Below are 21,773 nucleotides of genomic sequence, written 5' to 3' on the forward strand. Positions count from 1 at the left end.
GTTTGGGGCCCTAGTTGTAAAACTTCTCTTTATGGATCATCGTGGCTAGTTTCATTTATTGACTGTCACTCTAGAAACACATGGGTATATCTTTTGCACACAAAAAATCAGGTTTTTTCATATTTTCAGCATTTTTATAAACTGGTCCAAACTCGATTCCAGGCTACTCTCAAAATTTTGAGAAGTGATAATGGAATCGAGTATAAGGAATCTCACTTTCAAAAATACCTTGTTGATCATGGCATTCTTCACCAGACTAGTTGTGTCGATACCCCAACCCAAAATGGTGTGACTGAAAAGAAGAACCGCCACTTATTAAAAGTGGCTAGAGCATTGATGTTTGCTCAACATATTCCTTCTCAATTTTGGGGGGATGTTGTTCTCACTGCAGCCTATCTCATTGACTCCCGTAGTCCGACTGAGGTTTTACTAGGGACTTCCTCCTTAGTGGTTTCACCCAAAGTGTTTAGCTGTGTGTGTTATGCTAGAGATACAAAATCTCCTGGCAAACTTGAACCCCATGGGTTACGGTGTATTTTTGTTGGTTATTCTCCAACCCAGAAAGGTTATACGTGTTACCATCCCCCTTCCCATCGTACTCTGGTCAGTATGGATGTAATATTTCATGAAAGCCTTTCATATTATTCTTTACCACCTCTTCAAGGGGAGAGTTCTAGTGAAGATGTGTTGACCTTTGAGGTTCCTCCTCTTGAAGTTCCTCCTTTTTTATCCCCTCCTTGCGAAGAGGTAGCTGCTACACAGCCTCCGTTAGCAGCTGCACAGCCACCTTTAGCTATTGCCCAACTCCCTTTAGCTGCTACCCCCTCATCCGAAGGGAATCCTATACAGGGGGAGATCATGGAAAATAGTGGTGGTAATGTTCCTATTCAGGGGGAGCTGACTCCAGTCTAGACAACCATTGGTGAATTTCAGAAGAGAAAAGACAACTCCAACATTATCACCTATCAAAAAGGATGTTCCAGAAAAGGGCAACTTCAATCTACTATAGCACCAACACCTATCCAGTTGTCGACTCAAGATACAGTTCCTACTTCTCCTGGTAAGACTTCTTGTTCCGACCTACCTATTGCTCATCGCAAAGGTACTAGAACTTGCACTCAGCATCCCATATCTCGTTTTGTTTCTTATAGTTCTTTTTCCCCTTCCTTTCATGCATTTGTATCCTCTCTTTCCTCTGTTTCTATTCCTAAAAATTGGCAGGAAGCATCTACAGATGGAAAGTGGAAGGTAGCAATGTTGGAAGAAATGAGAGCATTGAAAAAAAATAATACGTGGGATCTTGTGGCTCTTCCTCCAGGGAAAAAACCAGTGGGATGTAAATGGGTGATTGTGGTCAAACAGAAGGCAGATGGGACAGTGGATCGATATAAGGCACGTTTGGTTGCAAAGGGCTTCACTCAAACATATGGAGTTGACTATCAGGAGACCTTCACACCAGTGGCGTAACTCAATACTGTAAGAGTATTATTGTCTTGTGCTGTAAATCTTAGATGGGATCTTCAGCAGTTGAATGTGAAGAATGCCTTCCTCTATGGAGAGCTAGAGGAAGAGGTATATATAGATATTCCACCAAGCTTCTCTGATGATAAGACCAAAGGCAAGGTCTGTAAATTGAAGCGTGCTCTTTACGGGTTGAAATAGTCACCTAGAGCTTGGTTCGGCAGGTTTCACAAGGCTATGGTTTCAGTGGGATACAAGCAAAGCAATGTTGATCATATATTGTTCATCAAACAAGTTGGTGATAAGGTAACTATTCTCATAGTCTATGTTGATGATATTGTGTTAACCAGAAATGATGGTGATGAGATCAAGAAACTGAAGCACTTCCTTGGTCGTGAGTTTGAAATAAAGGATCTGGGAACTCTAAAATATTTTCTAGGGATAGAGGTTGCTCGATCTTCAAAGGGCATCTTTCTTTCTCAAAGGAAATATATCCTAGATCTATTGTCTGAGACTGGGCTATTAGGGTGTCATCCTTCAGATACCCCCATGGAAGCTACTGCAAGACTCAAAGAGAAAGAAGGTGAACCAGTTGACAAAGGTCTCTATCAACGATTGGTGTGAAAACTGATTTATCTCTCTCATACTAGACCAGACATAGCTATTGTTGTGAGTTTGGTAAGCCAGTTTATGCATGATCCTTATTCCTCTCATATGAAGGCCGTCCTTCGCATCCTGTGATACTTGAAGTCTGCTCCAGGAAAAGGAATACTCATATCTCCCAGTGGTGCTGATTGGGCTGGCTCTACTGATAGAAAATCCATCTCTGGGTATTACTCCTTTGTGGATGGAAACCTTATCACATGGCGTAGCAAGAAGCAGAATGTTGTGGCAAGATCCTGTGTTGAAGCAGAGTTCCGTGCAATGGCACAAGGAATCTGTGAATTGTTATGGCTTAGAGGACCGTTGCAAGATATTGGTGTTGTTGTCCATCTTCCCATGATGCTGTATTGTGATAATAAGGCTGCCATTAGCATTGCTCATATCCTATCCAGCATGATCGTACTAAGCAAGTGGAGGCTGATAGACATTTCATTAAGGAGAAGCTTGAAGTCGGACTCATCATTGTTCCCTTTGTGAAGTCTACTAATCAGTTAGTCGATGTGTTCACTAAGGGGTTGAGTGGTAAAGTGTTTCATCCTATTCTAGTCAAGTTGGGCATGTGAGACATATATGCACCAACTTGAGGGGGAGTGTTGGATTGTAAGGGCCACAATACCGTGGGGGTATTCTGGACTTTTTACCTTTTATTATGCTTTCTATTATGTACAGCCGGCTCTATATTAGAATCGGCTATGTTAGGGGCAGTTCTGTCCATGTAACCTTTATTCTTTATTATAAATAAAGAGCTTGGGATCAGTCTTTGATTATCCAAGCATTACACTCTAATTCTGATCTGTTAACAGGTAGTTTAGGAACTAATTAGTTAACTAGTTTCCTTATATTGTAATTTTCTGTTTTTTACTTTTTACCTCCCTAGGGAGGTGTATGTAATTTATTATATTCATTAGTGAAGTAATATAGGTGTGCTGGAGACTATTCTCCAATACGCAACATTACACCATTTTCTCTTCTTCTTTTCTTCTGTTCTACTGCTTCTCCTTCTTCAACCTCCTACCATCATCTTTCGCTTGTTCCCTTGCTATCTTTAACTTCCAACTTGGTATCAGAGCTTACTTTGTTGGTTTGAGAGTCGATTCACCTTCTTGTTCTATTTCTATCCTCCTCTCTTTGGAACCCTAGGTTACAAAGGGGTTCCAAGGAAGGAGATATTATGTGAAATGTCTGAAGATATCTTACAAGAGGCATGAATAAAGACCATGGAACCACAAAAGGAGGAGTTTATTTGAAGAAATAAGGGTTTGGAGCTCAACCTAGCTGGACAGCAAGTTACCGCCAGCTTCTTGGTAACTTCTCTTTATCTCCTTCATGCGGTTGTCTTTGGAGCCGAGTTCCAGCTCATTTGGATCGCCCTAGGGTCTACTTGAACCCCCATGGGCTCGGTTCATCTACCTAAGAGTTGTTGTTCCACAACTCATCTTTCTCTTGGATTTTAAGGTACCGCCAGGCTCTGTTTTAGTCTATGCTGCTTGTATCGATGGTCTATGCTGCTGCTTGTTGTTTGGTTTGGATGAGTTGTGTTATTTGGGCTCTTCATGTTGCTGGATGAGATCATTGTGCCTTGAAATATATTTTGGAGTCGTTTTTTTTTTTAAGTATTTACCTGGTTTGCTTGCTGGACTGTGGTTACCAGTGTTTGCAAGTGTCTTTTGGGTTGAGCAATGACTCCCCATTTGATTTGGATTTTTTTTTTTTTTCGAAGTGGGACTGCTTGGTGTTAATGAGGAAAGTGGTTTGAGCTTCTCTTGTGGTTGTGTGATGAAGCTACACCTACAAGAATGTTGTGGTGTTGAATTTCTTTGAGCCATTTGCCTTCTTTGGCTGCTGGACTATGTTCCTTTTGGGCTGAGAATATATTCCCCATTTGACTTTGGGTATTACTCTCATCTTGTAAGTGTGTTCTTTGGAGAAGTGAATCGACAAAGGTTGTTTGGAGCATAGTTATCAAGACGTCGCCATGGTAAAGCCATGGCGTCCAGGCTCCTTGGTCGCCTTGGGCGCCTTGAGCGCCATGGCGGTGTCACCTTGATTTTTTACCCTCTAAAACGCCATGGTCGCCTTCCCGCCTTGCTAACTATTGTTTGGAGGAGTCTTATCTGATCAGAACTGTCATTGTTTGGGTAGAGTATGTACTCCCAATTAGATTTGAGTATCATTCCCTTTTTTTTGTGTATTCCTACATTATGTCAACTCTTGGAGGAAGAAGTCAGGGTCCACCCCAAGAAAATGACAGAGATAGGTTCCCTTATGACTATTGTGGGATGTCTTGACACACGAGACAGAGAGAGATGTTGGATACTTTATGGTTGTCCCCCTGGTATGCACGGCAGCAAGAAAGGGGGAGCCAAAGCATGCTCCTTAATGACTAAGGTTGCACCTATGGGATCTCCATATGGACTACAGACAAACACCACATCCCTCACTCAGGATGATATTGCAACATTTCACAAGGTTTTGTCATATCTGGACAGCCCTACTTCTACACCTACATTGCCAGATTCTTCAACTTCCACTTTACAGGGCTCTACATATGGCCCTTCCACTACCTCTACATAGGTCATTAACTCTGGAGCCACTGACCTTATGACGGCATATCTTAGTGTTATGACTCCTACTCTATCTGTTCTGGTAAGGAAAATGTTAGAGTTGTTGATGATTCCCTTTCCTCTATTTCTAGTAAAGGTAGTATTCATGTCACTTCTTCTATCTCCCTTGACTTTGTTCTTCATGTTCCTCAGTTTCATACTAACCTCTTATCTGTGAGCCACCTAACCAAATCCTTGAATTGTTTTGCAACTTTCTTTCCATCTCATTGTGTTTTTCAGGATTTGGTGACAAAGATGGTAATTGTCAGAGGACGTGAGGAAAATGGACTTTACCTTCTTGATCCAGGAACATCCTCCCTACCAACTACTCAGTCCTATGCATGTGGGCGTAGTGACAATAGTACTGTTGACTTTGTGATGTTGTGGCATCAACGCTTGGGTCACCCTTCTTTTAGTGTTATGAGACAAAAATTACCATATTTGTTTTCTTCCATTTCTTCTTCCCATGTATTTCAGTGTGAACCATGTCTATTTGCTAAAAATTTTCATTCTTCTTATCCTTACAATGGCAATGGATCCACTGTTCCTTTTCATATTGTACATACTGATGTTTGGGGACCCTCCCCTACTATTTCTTTACTTGGCTATCGCTACTTTGTTTCATTTGTTGATGACTATTCCCGCACTACTTGGACTATTCTACTGAAACATAAGAGTGATGTCTGTGATGCCTTTAAGAATTTTTATCAAATGATTCTTACTCAATTTGACACTCGAATCAAAATTGTTCGTTCTGATAAAGGGGGGGAGTACATGTTTGGTGGCCTCCAAACCTTCTTTACTGACAATGGCATTATCCATCAGCTAGCGTGTGTTGACACACCCCAACAAAATGGGGTAGCTGACAGGAAAAATCGCCATTTATTGGAGGTCACTCGGAGTCTTCTCTTTAGCATGCATATTCCAAAGACTTTTTGGTCTGATGCTCTTCTTACTGCTTCCTTTCTCACCAACCGCATGTCTACAAAACTTGTAAAACCCTAAATTTTGCCTAAGGGTATTTTTATCTTTTCAGCTGTGTCAGGGTTAGGGCAAGTTGGAGTGTGAGAAGTTTGGGCTGGTTGGGAGTTGCGCTTGCATAAGCTTGGTAAGTAGTTAACCCTAATGTGCCTCTTTATTTTGATTTACGTTATAGCATTTGTATGTTTATAGCATAACTTATAGCTTAGTCTAGTGGTTTGAGACTTTAGTCCAAGAGTTGGAGGTCAAGTGATCAAAACTTGTTGGAGACTTTTGTAAGAGATTGTATAAGATAAATTTAAATTTTTTTTTTTTCAAGGCTTACTAGCCTAACACGATTTTGGTAGCTTGGTGGTTTAATTTAGTCAATCTTTGATCAACGAAAATAGGAAGTAGAGACCTTCTTTGGTTCAAATTAGAAAATAGAAGTTACTATAATTAGGGATTCTTATTGTGGACTACCTTGTTATTAAAATAAAAGATTTAATTAATTAAAAGATTCCAATCTCTATTATCCTATTGGTTAGATGTCACCATAATAAAATTTGAAGGATAATTGCACTAAATAGGATTATTCTTGTAGATAAAATATAATTTAACTGAAATCACTTGGTTAGGATATTAGTTTCCTTTCCCTAGCATCCTAGCGGTTGAGTGATGTGATGATAGGATTGGGAGTGTTTAAGACCATAAGATTAGGATTTCTTGTGCTAGAAGCAAGGGAGAGAGAGATAGAGTCCAAGTTGGAAGAAAATAGGAGATCTCACATCGATTGTGGCTAAACTACAAGGAAGCCACGATTCCAACCCATTCCCTCATTTCCAAAAAAAAAATCGTTCAAGGAGAGAGAGGGGCTGGAGAATTCGAAGAAGGGAGAAAGAGAAAGAAGAAGGAGAAGGAGGGAGCTTTTCCTTGGAGTTGTGGCAATCTCTTTCAAGCATTCTAAGTTCGGAGAAGCTCTCATTTAGCACCATTAGAGCACCTAGCAAGCTTGGGATTCCAGCAACTTTTGGTATTTTTGTCCAATCGGATTTTCTCGAAGAGGTGAGTATTGTGCATGATTTTACTTGATATTTTTATATATGTCAAACCACAATTTTATTTCCGTGTCTCTTGTTTAGTTACTTATTTGATGCTCATATCAGATTTTCTATTGCTTAATCGATGCATGCACTTGAGTGTTTGAGAAGAGTATTTTATTCTTCACTATTTAATTCAAGATAGGTGCTGCTGAAATTTTCTTTAAAAGTATGCACGTTCTTAAGATAAAATTTATACATGATTGTGATGGTATGACGAAGTGCTTTGAATGGTGTTTCCTAATTGATAACTTCATTTATTTTGTTGCGCATAAAAATTCTGTTTTGTTATTTTTTATTTAAAGCTTGTAGTTACGTTCCAAGAGAACTGGAGAAGTTGCTTACCGTTAGATTGGAGATTATTGTTTGATCTTCACGATTATGAATGCACGTCTTGGATACCTATTGGTGCTTTAAAATTCTGTTTGCACACATTTATATCGTTTTTTTTTTTATTTTTTTTTATTCTGTTTTCATATGTTTAGTTCGTTTTTACTGTTAGTACATCATAGGGTGGAGTTGAGGTGTAGCTAACCTTTATTCCGAAAGTTGTTTGTATAGTCTAGGATATTTTTATTGATTTACTTTGCCTTACCTGCATGGACTTACATGTGGGGACAAGGTAAGACAACTTTCCTTGTTAGAGCATTGTGCTTCCATGCCATAGTATTCGAGTTTGAGAAGCGTGCTGGTAAAACCTTCGAGGGCATTGAGGAGCTACAGTTACTATAGGTCACTGGTAGTGTCAATCGCTTCTATTTGACTAAGTGGAACGGTAAGATGATGCAGTTCATGGCTGTTGCATGCGTTGCTATCACTAGGGCCATGATCAGTGTATGATTACGATTGCTCTACTAGTCGATTTTACATGAGAGACGTAATTATTTTCGGCCTTTACTTTCAGCATTTATTTATTTACTATCTTTATCATTGTTTCGATGAGACTTACCATATTGGCTTATCTGTTTGATGATACGCTATGATTATGGTGATGTACGTTTTTTCTGATAGGATACTAGGTACCTTACATTATATGCATATCTTTCAGACTTGTATGCATGATTATTTTTACACCCGTGGAATCATGTATTGTACTTGCTAAGCTTTTCCCGAAGCTTACCCTCACCATATTTCAGATATGACGGAGTTTGAAGATGACTATGCATATGAGGGCGTTGAGGACTTTGTTTATGATGAGGAGGATGAACCTTTATATTAGCTATCTTTGGTTTTAGACTTTGGATTTAAGACTTCTATGTTTTAAGACTTATGTTATTTTGAGGTTTTATGCAATTTGGAATTAAACTTTTAGTCATGGTTTGAGGTTTCAAGGATGTAAATTTCATTTCAGCAACTTTAAAACATTTAATATTAACGGAACATGTCTAATTTAACCATTTTTACATTAATGTATTTGTCTTTGGTTCAACTCTGGTTCATAACCTTTGACTTGAGATTCTGTGGACCATAAATGTCCCTAAATCGCTAGGGTGGTTTCGGGGGGGTTACAAAACTTCTTAGTTCCAAATCTCCTCTGGACACCTTGTCTCCTCAGGCTTCTGCTTTCTCTCTTCCTCCTAAGGTCTTTGGATGTGTTTGTTATGTTCATGTTAACAAATCCTCTCGGACTAAACTTGACCCCAAGGCTCTCAAATGCCTTTTTCTTAGGTATTCTTCTAATACCAAAGGCTACAAGTGTTATCATCCTTCCTCCCGTCGGCGTCTCCTCTCCAAAGATGTCACCTTCCTTGAATCCGTACCCTTCTTTGCTCCTCATCAGCACCCTCTTTAGGGGGGAGAATTGTGGGAGTGAAAAGGCTGCTGATGATATTCCCTTTCTTTCTCCCCTACCTATTTCTCCTTTTATGATTGACATTGGGAAACACAAAGAAGTGAATGTTGTTGACATTGATACTCATTCAGGTGTTGATGCTAGCAATGAAAATGGGGTTGTTGTGGACAAAAGAGGTGTTGCTGCTAGCAATGAAAATGAAGTTGTTGTGTACCAAAGAGGTGAATGCTTGAAGGATAAGGTAAAGAAGACCTGCCAGGAGTCCTCTTTGGATCCACATCCTGAGCTCCACCATTCTCAGTCAGGTGATATCCTTTCTCTTTCTTTTGATTTAGACCTTCCAATTGCTGTTAGAAAGGGCAAGAGAGTTTGCACTAATCCTATTGCCCAATTTGTTTCCTATGATGCTCTCTCTCCTACAGGTCTTGCTTTCACTGTTGCTCTCTCTTCTGTTTCCATTCCCAAGAACCTCACTAAAGCTATGTCTAACCCAAAGTGGAAGCAAGCCATGTCTGAGGAAATGATGGCCCTTGAGAAGAATTGTACTCCGAAATTGGTAGATCTTCCCAGGGAAGAGTCCCAGTCGGACGCAAGTGGGTCTATACAATCAAGTATAGGTCTGATGATGCAGTTGAGTGGTACAAGGCAAGGTTGGTGGCCAAAGGGTATAGTCAAGTATATGGGATTGACTATTAGGAGACATTTGCTCCTGTAACTAAGCATAATAATATTTGGGTTCTCTTATCATTGGCAACCAATAGAGATTGGCCACTGTTCCAGTTGGATGTGAAGAATGCTTTCCTCCACAATGACTTAGAGGATGAAGTATACATGCAGCCCCCTCCTAGCTTCAAGTTCACTTCAGCTGAAGGCAAGGCGTGTCTCCTCATGAAGGCTTTATATGGTCTCAAACAGTCTCCAAAAGCATGGTTTGAGAGATTCAGGCAGGCTATTCTGCAGAATGGGTACTCCCAGAGTCAAGCTGACCATATCTTATTTACCCGGAGTGGTAATGGTACCATCACAGCCCTTATTGTCTATGTTGATGACATTTTTATGACTGGAAATGATAGTGTTGAGATAGCTTGGATGAAGTCCTACTTGTCTCAACAATTTGAGATTAGAGATTTGGATCCCTTGAAGTACTTTTTGGGAATTGAAGTGTCAAGGTCCAAGAAAGGCTGATAACATATGTCAAAGGAAGTTTGTCCTTGATTTGTTGAAAGAGACAAGGATGTTGGGCTGCAAACCAGCAAGCTCTCCTATTGAGCAGAATCACAAACTAGGAGAAGATTATGGTCCCTCTCTTGTTGGTGCAGGGAAGTACCAGAGACTAATGGGGAAACTCATCTACCTGTCTATGACTCGCCCAGATATTTCTTATGCAGTGGGAGTTGTGAGTCCGTTTATGCATGCCCCCAAGAGTGAGCACTTGGATGTTGTATACCGCATCCTTCGATACTTGAAGTCCTCCCCAGGGAAAGGACTATTGTATGCCAGGCATGATCACCTGAGGATAGAGGGCTTTACAGATGCTGATTGGGTTGGATCCATCTCAGACAGAAGATCTGCTTATGGTTATTGCACATTTGTAGGTGGTAATTTGGTTACATGGAGAAGCAAGAAACAACCTGTTGTAGCAGATCCAGTGCAGAGGCAGAATTTAGGGCAATGGCACATGGAGTTTGTGAACTTATATGGCTGAAGTGATTGGTTCAAGAGTGAGGGTTTGATACTAATGAACCTATGTGGCTCCAGTGTGATAACAAGGCAGCTATAAGCATTGCTCACAATCCCGTGCAACACAACAAAACAAAGCACATCGAAGTGGACTGGCATTTCATCAAGGAGAAAATAGACTCTGTGATGCAGATTCATCACCAAATAGGGCTTGTTTCATTGGGAATAAGTCTAAGGTTGAGTTACATACATGTTGGGCCTTTGTTCCCAAGGGTTTTCTATGTATTAGGCCACTTTAATGAGCCTAAACTAGGGTACATAGGTTGCATACGGGATTAGTCTATACTTAGTTTTTATTTTGCGTTTTTAATTGAACCGGATTAAATTGGTTGCATCCAATTGGTTCAATTGGTCTAATTTAAGTGAAGTGATCCTATTGGCTAAGAGGATCTTATATCCTATTGGCTAGTTGGGAATCTTCTTTGTTTAAGTAGTTTAAGTTGTTTTTAAGTCATTAGGACTCTATTTTGGGTCTATTTCAGTTTCCTACTCAGTTTAAGTTAGCTAATAGGTTAAGGATTGGGTTAGGCCATTCCTTTTTAGTGTCTAAGTCTAATTTTGAGTCTTTTATATAAAGTTCTAAGGGGGCCAAGTATGGAACACTAATTTAATTAATGAAAAAGCTTTTGTTTGCTGCCATAGCTGCTGCTCTGCTCTCTTGAGTAAACCTTGTGAGTAATATCAAGGCTACCTTGTGGGTAATATCAAGGTGAAGGGATTGGTGGACTCCGATCGACTCCTTGCATCTTGTAGATCGGGAGGTCCTTCTTCTTATTCAATTGAGCTTCTTCAAGCTGTTGTTGCCGCCTTTGAAGGAGATCAAACCAGTAAGTAATTTTAATTTCCTACATATATCCTTCCCCTCTTCATCCTCTAACCTAATCCACACCCCCCTCCATCCATCAAACCCTAATTTCCATTAAACCTGCAACTCCTACCTTAACTAGGACTCCTTCATAATTTCAGATCTGTCCATCAATTCCAAACCAAACTTCTAGCCTATAACCCCCACACCTCTCCCTACACTCGATCCAAAATCCAGCTCATAACTCCCACTCTATCCCCTCCATTCCTCCACTCCATTAAACCCAAAACCTACCACTCAATTCTGTCCAGAATTGCAGAATTTTAAACTTAACCAAATCTAATTATTTTTATCCCATAATGACCTCCTAGACCTGCATATTAAAGCTATATAAGACCCATTCCCAAATTCCCATCCTAAACCCTAGAATTAACCTAAAACCTAGTGTTGTCCATTCGAACCAGCAACCCCTTTTGCTATTGATCCTGTTATCTGGCTCCTAGTAGGTCTCCTACCTATCTAGGACTACATTACTCTGGCTACATTTGCACCCCTTTTATGAAGACTGGTGATCAATTGGCAGACATCTTTACCGAAGGACTTTCTTCTCTACAGTTTGGTACCCTATTATGCAAGCTGGGAATGCTTGATATTTATTCTCCAGCTTGAGGGGGAGTATTATAGTTTATATGTTGTAAGGGTAGTTTAGGAACTAGTTAGTTAACTAGTTTCCTTATATTGTAATTTTCTGTTTTTTTCCTTTTACCTCCCTAGGGAGGTGTATGTAATTTATTCTATCTCATTAGTGAAGTAATATAGGTGTGTTGGAGACTATTCTCCAATACACAACATGCACCATTTTCTTTTCTTCTTTTCTTCTCTTCTTCTTCTTCTCCTTCTTCAACCTCCTACCTTCTTCATCTTTCCCTTGTTCCTTTGCTATCTTTAACTTCCAACTCTGAAAACCTGGGGGGCATCAAACTAAAGTTCTAAGACTGAGCAAGACACTACTTCGGACATGATTCATCCCTTTGTGAGCCAACTGCTATTTCGCATCCATCAGAGACTGGCCAGGAGCAAAGTTCTGAGTTGCCTCATCCAAGGGGTCGTACCAGGTCGAGAGCTCGCCGGCGCCGAAATGCTCTGGCAGTAAATCAAGGCAGCATTCTTGGGTTTCCCCCTTTGTCCATTGGGCAAAACCGATTTGCAGCTCTGCGAGATGACATCCATACGGACTCTGGCCCTTACACCGTGCAGAACCTCAACTCTGCAGTCCCTCGAAGTCGCTCTCGCATGTCGCTAGCTGGAGATGACTGTGCTGCTACCTCTGATCCTCAGCCTGAACCTCCTCCAGCCGCCTCGTTGTCGGCTTTGCAGCCTCTGCACCCTGATCCTGGTCAGCTTCCCTGTGAATCACCTGTGGAGGATCTCGCCTCTCCTCTGGTTTGCTCCCCTTCTCTCCTGCTTTCCTCTCCTCATCCCGATGCTTCCCTTCCCAATGCTATTCCCCTTTCTCCCACTTTGATAGACTCAGATCCCCTTTTATCCATTTCTCCTCCAACCATCACTGTTTTACCCATTTTGTCCTCCACTAAAAAAGGCAAATCCAAAAAGAAAGAAAAGAAAGAGAAAGAGAAGAAACGTAAAAAGTCGTCCCTCTCTGGGGCCCACCCTTCCCACTCGCCCAAATCTTCACCTATTCCTGCCGGGTCGGGTACCTGTTTACCTGACCCAGATCCTATTGCAAGCTCTTTCTCTCCTCCTTCGTCCCAACCCGAGCACATTCTTGGCTCTAACTCCTGCATCTCCCCTGCTCCTTCGATCCCAGCTAATCCTTTACCCCCTGCTCCTTTGATCTCTGCAAAAACAAAACCCCCTGCATCCTCTTATAATCGAAGGCATCGCAGCTCCTCTGCTTCTTGCAGCGCTAGTGTTTTATCCCGTTTCTCTGGGACTGAGTTGCAATCCTCAAATTCTCCTCAATGAATCTTGGCATTTTGTGGAATACTCGGGGTCTCAATTCCCCTTCTAAACACGCTGTTGTTCGCTCCCACATTAGACATCTCCATGCTACTTTTTGCTGCTTACATGAGACTCATGTCAAAGAACCAAATGCTGCTCGAATCTCAAATTCCATAGTCCCTGGTTGGTCCTTCCTTTCCAACTACTCCCACCATCCTGATGGCCGTATTTGGATCATTTGGGATCCCTCTGAAATCAAAATTTCTCTGATCTCCTCTTCAGCCCAATTCCTCCATCTAAGCTTCTCTGATAGCTTAAACCAATTCTCCTTTTTCTTCACTGTTACCTATGCCTTCAACTGCCCTGTGCTGAGACAAGATCTTTGGACAGACCTCCGTAACCTTGCGGGTTCCATAGATTCTCTCCCTTGGGGTATTGGTGGTGACTTTAATGTCATCAGATATGGCTATGAAAAACAGGGGGGTGACCACTTGGATCTTGAATCAATGGCTGCTTTCAATGATTGTATCGAGGACTTGAGCTTGGATGATCTCAGATGGACAGGTCCCCCCTTCTCCTGGAGCAATAAAAGGGCTGGTCCTGCAAGAATAGCCTGCAAATTGGATCGGATTTTAGTAAATGAATCTTGGCTGGCTTCCTTTCCTTCCTCCTCTGCAAATTTTGACCCCCCTGGTATATCTGATCACAGCCCCATAGCTTTATCCATCCAGCCTTATAACTCCTTTGGCCCAAAACCTTTTAAATACTTTGATATGTGGTCCAAACACCCCTCTTTCCTGTCCACAGTCAAGGATGCTTGGGACAAGCCTGTGCAAGCTTTCTCCTCCCCTTTTTTAGCCTTGGCTAGGAAGCTCAGGAATGTAAAAAATACTCTCAAATCCTGGAACCTCAGCACCTTTGGAAATGTCTCCCAAAATGCCAAGGACTGCCAGGATAAGCTTGCAAATATTCAGAATCAAATTCAAATGGACAACTTCAATGATCAATTGGCTACCGATGAGAAAGCTACTGCCCTTGAATTATCTCTGCTCCTCAATCATGAAGAAAGCTTCCTGAAGCAAAAATCCAGGATTAAGTGGCTTGAACTTGGGGATTCCAATTCAGCTTATTTTCATCGTTCTCTGAAATCAAGAACCAATCATAACTCCATAATTCAGCTAGCTGCTCCTGATGGATCTCCAGTTACCACTGTGAGTGGTATCAAAGGTATGGCTGTGAATTACTTCAAGAATCTCTTCTCGGGTCCTTTGGATGAGACTGAACATGTCCCTGATAATGTGCTCAACAAGTTCATCCCAAATGAACTCATTCAGTCTTTTAATGCCATTCCAAATGAGGAGGAAATTATTGCTGCAATTCATTCCACCAAGCTGAATCGAGCTCCCAGGCCAGATGGATTCAGCATGGGGTTTTTCTTAGCTGCTTGGGATATCATCAAGGATGATCTTATCAAAGCAATCACTAGTTTTTTCCTCAACCCTAGCCAGATCAACGAGGTGAATCACACTTTTCTTTGCCTCATTCCTAAGAAGGAAGGAGCCTCAGTGATGACTGATTTCAGGCCCATAGCCCTCTGCAACCTGATCTACAAACTTATAGCTAAGATCCTTGCTTCCAGGCTCAAGAAAGTGGTGGATCTGCTAGTCAGTGAGAACCAGTCAGCCTTCATCCCGGGTAGAAGTATTTGTGATAACATCCTTCTTTGCAATGAGATTGTCAGAGGATTTGACAGGAAAAACCATTCCCCGGCTGCTCTTATGAAGATTGATATTCACAAAGCCTTTGACTCTCTGAGATGGGATTTTATAGCAAATGTCATGAACAAAATGAGATTTCCAGCAGTCTTCATTCATTGGATCCACTGCTGCATCTCCACTCCAAAGTTCTCAGTTCTTATTAATGGCAGCCCAGTAGGCTATTTTGGCTCCACTGTAGGGATTCGACAAGGCTGTCCTCTTTCTCCCTACCTCTTCACCTTAGCCCTGGAATTCCTATCCGGGGAAATTCAGCTTTGCACTGACCAGAATCTCATCTCTCCCATTCCCAATGCAAAACCCTCAAACTCTCACATTTGGCTTTTGTTGATGATCTCATGATCTTCTCCAAGGCCTCCATCACCTCTTTTGAGTCCATTATGAACTGTTTGCAGCACTTTAAAGCTTTATCAGGGCTCCGCATCAACCCCCATAAGTCCCTTCTCTTCGTAGCTGGTGTCCCGGATGATTTCAAGGTTGCTTTGAAGGATATTTCTGGCTTCATATTGGTCATCTCCCAGTGAAGTACTTGGGCCTGCCTATGATTCCAGCAAGACTTTCGCCCCATCACTGCACTCCTATGCTGGATCTTATCAGGAAGCGTCTACAACTCTGGAAGGGCAAGCTTCTCTCCTATGCTGGCCGATTGGTTCTTATCAAGTCTGTTCTCCAAGCCTCCTACATCTACTGGTCAGGTATCTATGGCTTGCCTCAGTCCACTATTCAGTCTTTGGAGACCCTCATGGCTTCTTTCCTTTGGAAAGGCACTGATGCCACTAGATTCCTCCGGCCTATCAGCTGGAACTTGATTTGTCATCCTTTAGAGGAAGGAGGTTTGGGAATTAGAAGGATCAAAGATGTGAATTCGGCTGGCATAATCAAGCTTCTTTGGAAGATTGTTTCTAGGGCCAAAAGTATTTGGATGGATTGGATATACTCAGGTCTTCTCCGCTCAGACTCTATTTGGTCGGTCCAAATACATTCAGATGCTTCTTGGGCCTGGCGCAAGATTCTTGAGAATAGAGTTCTGACTCTTGGATCTGTATGTTCTCACATTGGTAATGGGAATACCACCTTGCTCTGGCTGGACCACTGGCATCCTATGGGCATTCTGCTTCACCAGGTTACCCCTAGAATGATTTATGACTCGGGGCTTCCTAGAAATGCTTTGGTGGCTGATATTCTAAATGAAGATGGATGGGACCCCCCTGACTCCACTTCCCCTACTCTTACTTCTATTTGGGCTCTCCTTCCTACAATCTCCAGAAGACCTTTCAACCGGGAAGATTGAGTCTCTTGGATGCCTAGCACTTCGGGAAAGTTCAGCACTAAATCAGATTGGGACCTTGTCAGATCTAACCTTCCTCTTGTCCCTTGGAGGAAACTTATCTGGTACAAGCACCACATTCCAAGACACAGCTTCACGGTCTGGAGAGTCTTATCCAACTGCCTCCCAACGCAAGCTTTCCTCAGACACCTGCACATTATGGTCTCCCCCAACTGTGGCCTTTGTTGGAATGGGACTGAAGATACAAATCACCTCTTCTTTGGCTGCCCCTTCACTCGCTCTATCTGGAAGGGCATCCTTTCCAAATGCTAGCCGTCAAACAGGAGGATTCTTCCTTTTGATCGTGAGTGGATTTGGGTTGGTATGACTTTTGGTGGCTCTACTATCTGTGATATGATTGGGAGATCGGCTTTCTCGGCGGCTATCAACCACATTTGGATGGAGAGAAATCTTAGGAAATGGACCTCCAAATCGAGATCTACCAACCAGATTTGGGATTCCATCTCTTTTGAAATCAAAACTAAAATTAGTTTAGCTGCTCCCTCTACTTGTATTGACACCCCAAGGAACAGATTCATTGTTGTATCCTGGGGCCTTTCTTCTATCACCCTTATGCCAGCGGGCTCCGCTATTTGAGCCTTTTCTGCTGGTCCTTGTCTCTTGTTTCTTCCCTCCTTTTTGAGGGCTGCTTTTAGTAATGAATTTTTTATTCACCCAAAAAAAGACACTACTTTGGAAGTGGCTTTGGAGAGTCAAGTGGGAGAGGCAGGATTCGAACCTACGTAGAAAACCTTCAACAGATTTGCAGTCTGTCGCTTTTGACCACTCGGCCACTCTCCCCTTCCCGGGCCGAGGCCCCCCTTAATGGGTTCTAAGAAGGCGGGCTTGCTTGCTCATCAATCTAAAGGCTTAATGATTTGATTGAAGGGAACTAATACAATTAGCTTAGCTAGCATTCCAGGGTCCTTTAAATTGTAATTGAATCCAAATATGGAATCTCCAAGTTGATATTGAGACAATCCACTCAAGCAATAAGGAATACAGTTTGAGGTGGATAGGGAAAATTTTGTTAAGTTTTCCCAAGATTGCCAGCTATTGATATAAAACATAGAAAATAATCCACTCAGACCTTTTTTAACCAATTTCCATGTACAAAACAAGCAAAACATATAAAAAGCACCAGGTAATTAAGAAGTAAAAACAAGAACATACATGCACATATGAAAAGAGAGAGCAGTTTGGAGAAGGGAAGTAAGCATGTGTATATGTATGTGTGTGGGTTACAGAGAGAGGGAGAGAGAGATTGAGAGAGTTCCCTTACGTCAGTATTAAGTGGAATATGATGGTATGTTTTCATAAACCCGGCAATAAGATTACGAAATCTGGTGCTTCCAGCTGGAGGCTCATATGGGAGAAATGAGTTTTCTTTCAACACACTGGCAAGATAAGCTAGGAAGGGAATCTTCTCATCGGCAACGGAATCATCGTCAAAAGTCAAATCCAATGGATTGCTGACCTCTTGGAAGCCATTTTTTATAAAGTCAAATATTACCTTCACCTGGTTAGTTTATTTCCATTGTCAGTCACTTGATTTTCTTCAGCATCCAGTGAAATATAGGTCTGCTGTCAAATTATAAATCAGACAAAGCACATACATGATTTGGTTGACGAAGTTGACAACTATAGACTGATAAAGCATGTGAGATACAGCCACCAGCCTTCCCATAGGCCCAGGCTGTTCGGGCACAAATAGGTTGATCACCACCAAGCCCCATGAAGAACTCAAAACGATGACGGCTATTCTTCTCAATTTCAACCAAGGCTGAAATATCTGTATCAGAAGCCTACAACAAAACAAGCTTTACTAGGCTGTTGATCGCCCAAGAATGAGTTCATTTTAAAGAAAGCAAACCACTTATGCAGACTAAGAAGGATCTTCTATTCATCATTCATGAAGGTTGCATATAAATGATCGTAAAATGAGCAGAAAAAATCACTAAGATTTTTTCAAATTCTACTCCTCGTTAATCACTAATGTAAAGACAACCGCAGTTACCCACCTGAACAACTTTAGTCTGCCAAAGCTTCGTCACACAGAAACCACGACGTTCAAACAAGCGTTTACACACACCTTGTCCTGGACGCCCTCCCATATTAAAGATCATGATCCCCAGAGGTTTGATGACAGCTATTCCTTCCTCAACAGCTCTAGCTATTAGACCTAATCCAAATTGGTCCTCAACAAAACCCTGAAAAGGAAGAAATAATACATTATCATTATTGATTAATCTGTCTACGAATGACCAGAAGTGAGAAAGTAACAGAGCACTCAAAACTGTTCTGTCCTTTTTTTTCCATATGATTGTTTTTATTCCTATTAATTAACTGTATTATTGACAGTAAAAAACAATCAAAAGAACGTATCAACAACTACATGAATCTACTACATAATAGGATAAACTCCAAAGTAAATTGTCTCCAAGCAAACAATATATTAGGAAAAAACATCTAGGATATCACCAGAAAACCTGAGCACATCTATGGACAAATGAGATATTCATACAAGATGCTAAAGCTAGCATCTCCCTGGTCTAGCCCTCTCCAACAATCTGATTGCAATCACCAATACTATCCAGTACCCCCATGATCTTCAAGAACCATTCTCAAGTATATAAAAATGCCCTCAAATCAGCTGTGGCAGGTTCACCCCCCAGAATAGGCAGAAATATGCCAAGACAGCATGGCCTGATCCAGTCCTAATTATACATCTTATAGCTTAACAGCCATTGAACACTATCAAAATTGAGTTTTGAGGAAACTCAACGGTAGAGAGGAGCATACCATCAATATCCAAGGGGAATAAAGCAATTATTAATAACTCTATTCTGCACCAAGTGATAAGATCATAAGAGTCAAAAGCAATATCATTGAAAATATCAATCCTCGATGCACAAAGAGACACCCTGATAATCATAATTGTTGTTGATGTGTCACATTATTGGTACCGTGGGGATACACGTTCTTATACCATGATAGGGGGAATTTTCCCTATATCGTGATTTGCTTTTCTGAGTAGTTGTAGTTGGTTTGGGTTTCCTAGTTTGTTTAGGACAGTTAGTCTTCAATTGTAGTCTGTCTATGATTCTTTCTATAATGAGGAAATCTCTTCTCTTGTACTTGTTGATTGTATATAGAAGCCGATGGGGGACTGCTAGGAGTATCGGCTGTTGATCTCTAGACAGTCCCCTCTTCTTCCTCATCTCTTCTTCTCTTTTGTTTACTGGTTTTGCTATTCAGATATTGTTTCATGGTATCAAAGCAGTAAAATCAGTACACAGATCCTCCATTCAATCTCTGTTTTGAGAGTCTCTTAAAGGTTCAAGTCTTTTTTAATTGCAGCACCTATGCTGCCTCTATTTGATTGATTCTGCCCTAGTTAATGATATCACGAAGGTAAACTAGGGCACACTACTTACTCTACTTTGTTAACATGGAGATATTGGAGCACAACAATCAGCATTGATCTCAATTATGCCTGTGGTTTCAATTTCTGGGAAAATTCTTCTCTAACCTGAGATCTGAAATTACTTTTTACTCTCCCATTTGATGTGGCATATTTTTTTAAGACAGACTCCTACATATAAGAGGTACACTCGATCCAAAGCTTGGGTCCATTTACTGGTTTGATTCATTTAATTTACACTGTCCTAGCTGCAAGCAGATGCTCTGTTTTTTGAGCTTTTCTTTGACTACTTGCTGCTGGAACTACCTGTGATCTACCCACCTGATCGAGTCAAGTTTTGGCGGTTTTATTCCTCTCTATAAGACCCTTGTTCGATCCCAGTTTTAGGTCAATCTGACCTTCTGGTCTTCTTAAACCTGAAATCACCCAAATTGGGTTTTTCGTGGTTATTTTGATATCTATCTAGTATCTACAGCCGGTTTCTGATTCAGATCATCTAACCTCTACTACTATTTCCTGGTTACAAATAGTTACAATTTACATTGTTTTTTATCATCTTCTGCTGGTCAGTTGTTCTAATAGCTGATCCCAAGCCACCCACTGATAATGTACAATTTCAGATTACTACTATTAAACTCTCCGGAGTTTCCAACTATCTCTAATGGGCCCAGGCCGTGCAGGCATACATACATGCCAAAGGAAAGTTGAAGTATATTACTGATGATCTTCCCACTCCTGATCCAAAAGATCCAGCATTCCAGCCACTCACTGCTTATGAAGAGTGGATGCGTGAGAACTCTACTATCAAGATATGGCTATGGAACAGTGTTGAACCTGTTATTGCCTCCAATGTGATGTTTCACACCCTTGCCAAAGGTGTCTGAGAAGATTTATGTGAAAGCTTCTCTCAGGATAAGAATATCTCCCGCATGTATGACCTCTATAAGAAGCTGTTCAATTTCAAACAGGGAGATAAGATTTTGAATGAATACTTTGACAGTTATAAAGGTATTGTTGAAAAACTCCAGATTCTTCAACCCTTGACTACTAATCAGGAGCAGTTGAAGCAACAACAGACCGAATTTCATGTTGCAAAATTTCTAGCTGGCCTTCATTCCTGACTACCAATCTGTTACGAGTCAACTTCTCATAGGGGAGAAGGTACCTTCTCTTAATGAGGTTTTCTCTTGCATTAATCGTCTGGCAAATCCCTTCAAAGATGACACTACTACCAAGGAGAATTCTGCCTTTGTTGCAAATCGTGGACAAGGTTCCACCTCTGTACGAGGCCGTGGCCAATGGAAAGGTCGTGGACGTGGTACAAGTAGTCAACCCATTGATATATCTTCTCGACAATGTACTTATTGTGGCAAGACAAATCATGCATTGATTATTGTTTAGTCAAACATGGCAAACCTGAGTGGGCAAATAAGTTAGTTAATACAGCCATAACTGATCCTTCTACTTTGAGAACTACTTCTAGTGACATAACTCATAGTTCTACTTCTGGAGCATCTTCTACAGTGTCTGTTCCTTGAGATGATTATAACCAGATACTTAAACGTCTCCAACAACTTGAGTCTGCATCCGCCTCCACCTCTACAGCTACTTTAGCTCACACAGGTAACTCTGCATTCCATGTCTCATCTACCTCATGGATTATAGATTTGGTACATCTTGTCATATGACTACAACAACAACAACAACAAACTCAGCCTTATCCCAACTTAATGGGGTTGGCTACATGGATCCAATCAAACAAAGTAGGTAAAAACTGTGAAGTGAAAGAGAAGAATGGGAAATAAGATGAGAAGTGAAAAATGAAAAATCACAAATGAACAGAAGGAAATACAAGAAAAGTGAAAGAGGAAAGAGGCACAGCCCAGCAAGTTAGGAGAATTTCAGCTAAATAGGGTTTACTACATGGATCCTTGCCCTCCACGTAGCAGACCCTATTTAGCTGAGATTGTCTTGACTTGCTGGGCTGTACCACTTTCCTCTTTCACTTTTCTTGTATTTTCCTTCGTTCATTTGTCATTTTTCATTTTTCACTTCTGGTCATGTACTGTCTCTCCAACTTCTTCCATGGCCTTCTCTCCTATTCTTCATGTTTCCATGGCCTTCTTTTATTTGTTAGTCAACTTACTAAATCTCTCAATTG

The 21,773-nt window shown here is 41.2% G+C and overlaps 1 protein-coding gene and 1 non-coding gene across 3 annotated transcripts in view; both read right to left on the bottom strand.

Moving 5' to 3' along the window:
• LOC122666986 (methionine S-methyltransferase) overlaps positions 1–21,773 on the bottom strand; it is a 106,793-nt gene that overhangs the window by 64,298 nt on the left and 20,722 nt on the right. For both annotated transcript variants that reach the window (XM_043863127.1, XM_043863126.1), the window contains 3 exons: positions 18,210–18,398; positions 17,805–17,993; positions 17,471–17,707 (listed from right to left, as the gene is read on the bottom strand). In XM_043863127.1, coding sequence (XP_043719062.1) covers positions 17,471–17,707; positions 17,805–17,993; positions 18,210–18,398 — 615 coding nt within the window. The remainder of the gene's footprint in view (positions 1–17,470; positions 17,708–17,804; positions 17,994–18,209; positions 18,399–21,773) is intronic.
• On the bottom strand, positions 16,907–16,989 carry TRNAC-GCA. Its single transcript has one exon. It is a non-coding gene; the product is annotated as a tRNA-Cys (tRNA).

Source organism: Telopea speciosissima, chromosome 7 (assembly GCF_018873765.1).
Source record: "Telopea speciosissima isolate NSW1024214 ecotype Mountain lineage chromosome 7, Tspe_v1, whole genome shotgun sequence".
NCBI lineage: Eukaryota > Viridiplantae > Streptophyta > Magnoliopsida > Proteales > Proteaceae > Telopea > Telopea speciosissima.